At 37.2% G+C, this 2,194-nt stretch overlaps 1 protein-coding gene across 1 annotated transcript; it reads left to right on the top strand.

The window, feature by feature from the left end:
• Positions 1 to 264: 264 nt before the first annotated feature.
• LOC131882242 (uncharacterized) lies at positions 265 to 1,301 on the top strand. The gene is made up of 3 exons (XM_059229336.1): positions 265 to 473; positions 595 to 722; positions 780 to 1,301. Exons 1-3 carry the CDS (start codon positions 410 to 412, stop codon positions 960 to 962), a joined length of 375 nt encoding a protein of 124 aa, XP_059085319.1. The 5' UTR covers positions 265 to 409; the 3' UTR covers positions 963 to 1,301.
• Positions 1,302 to 2,194: the final 893 nt, after the last annotated feature.

The following is a 2,194-nucleotide window of genomic DNA, read 5'->3' as shown; positions in this document are numbered from 1 at the left end:
CTAGAGCTACATGTGGTGACTCGGGACATTTGAAATTAGTTACAAATATCTTTAAATAATTCTATTTCTATTATTTTCATTATCATCTTCATACGGTCTCGTATTGCCACTGTTGTATTCCAAATAATCCCTGATCTCTGCGCTGAATATAATGCAATGACTCGAGTCATTTGAATCTTCTTAATGACTCGTTATATGTCTACCCAAAGCTCTTCCATACCAAAAGCGCTCCTTAGAAATTCGTATAAAACTGGAACCACGTCCTCTGAAAGCATGTTAGTTGCAAAACCTTAACGTAGCAATTAACTTTCTTCATAAAAGGATTGTGTATCTCCATTTCAAAGGACCAACTCCTTCTCCAGGTGCAAGATTTAAGACCCTTTTGCCCTCTAATCCATTGATCGTTTCAATGGGGCAACGACTGTGCTCGAAAATCCGAGAGTGCTTCCAATGTTGCGCTCCGAAATCTTCAGGTGAGAAAAATACCTGAAGTTACAGGGTTGGTCTGGAAATGACCCTGCCTTAAAATATGTGGTGTTTCGTACTATTTCTGTTTAAGACGTTAAAAACGAGAAGCGTTGCGGTTCCTTGCAGGTTTCTTACGAAGCAATCGAGTTCGGGAACGTGGACCCACCATTCTCATCAAAACAAATGACATACTTATTGTCTCAAGTGGCTTAATGGATAGACGAAAGGCCCTTCAAATTCTGTCAACTGCTTTGGTGAATAATTTTGTATAAAACACGTGACACATAATCATGATATTGTCTGATTTTCAGAATAAGTTGCTCAATGATTCAGAACCTTGTGGGAGTGGGCGTAGGTGCGCTTGTATCGAAGTGTGCGATTCTTTGAAGAAGCAAGGCATCGTCTTTGAGCATATCGCCTCTCTATTCCATATTCGGTCGTTAAAAGACACGTCAAAATCCGAGGATGATCTTCCAATCCAGAAGGGGTTTTGAAAAACTGATCAAATCCATATTTGTACTCACTGTCGTTTGTATTGATCAGTGAAGACGTTGTAGAAGTAACCTGTTGTCATGTAATTCTCAATATCTATGCGACCTTTCACAAATCTTTTGAGCCTCATGAAGTGAACAAGAACATATCAAGTGATCAAATGCCGTGTCATTGTATGAATTCGTTTTGTCAGGAAATCTTTTTAAGCGAGTTTAGATACACTATATCTATCTCATGTGTTGTAAAACTCAAGTTGAAGCTAACGCACTATCAAGCATGGTTGCCAAATGTCAACTTCAGGTGCCATTTTTGGGCAAATGGCAACTATTTTAATTGGATAGTAAGTTGAACTTCGAGTGGCAGCTTTTCCCTTAATTGGCAACTATGTGCCAATTAAACTTCCTCCATATCTTCCTTCTTTTTAAGAGTGACATTATTGTGTTTTTTTTTTCTACCAACCGTAGCAATATCAAAGTAAAATGTTTGACTTGGACAAATTTTAGATGGCATTCCAGATCAACCCTACATTCAAGGACTAGCTCGGTCTGCCAACTCAACTTCGTTGGTAGACATATATCATATAAAGATTGAAGGGTAATGAAAAGACGAATTATAACCTTTCATTTTAAAAGTACTGGGGATTACATTCCCTGTAGCCGTTAAAAAAGCCCACCAAAAAACAAGCAAAAAAAAACGAATTGAGCACCACCAAGTCTGGAAACAAATAAATTGCCTGTCCCTTTGGGTTTGTACCTCCGTTTTTGTTGACTAAATTTGATGGAATATAAGCATTTGTGAGCAATAAAATAGTCATGCTTCCCAATTTCAAACCTTCTTTTCTTCAATCTGTTGCAGATCTTGACGAGCCAATTGATCACAGAAAAATCAATTAATCTTTATGCTTTAAATTTCAATCTAGATCATTCAGATGGGACCAGTCTAGCAAGAATTGCTTTATTTCCAAAACTTGAAAAATGTAAAACTATCAAAATCTCAGAAACAATATCTAAAATGAACAAACGTCAGCATAATGGTGCTCTTTTTATCAACACATGACATCTTAAACGGCGTTTTTTGAGAGTTATTTCATTTTAGCCCTCTTGTGCATGAGTCAGGAGGTTACGAGACAAAAATGCAGGTTTAGTTCGTAACTCTTTGTAATCATAAAATCTTGCCGTCAAACCAATTTGTCATAGGAATATCGAAGTTGGATCAATGAGTGCTTAATGAAGTC

This window comes from Tigriopus californicus, chromosome 6, assembly GCF_007210705.1.
Source record: "Tigriopus californicus strain San Diego chromosome 6, Tcal_SD_v2.1, whole genome shotgun sequence".
Lineage (NCBI taxonomy): Eukaryota > Metazoa > Arthropoda > Copepoda > Harpacticoida > Harpacticidae > Tigriopus > Tigriopus californicus.
This window is presented reverse-complemented; position numbering and strand designations above follow the sequence as displayed.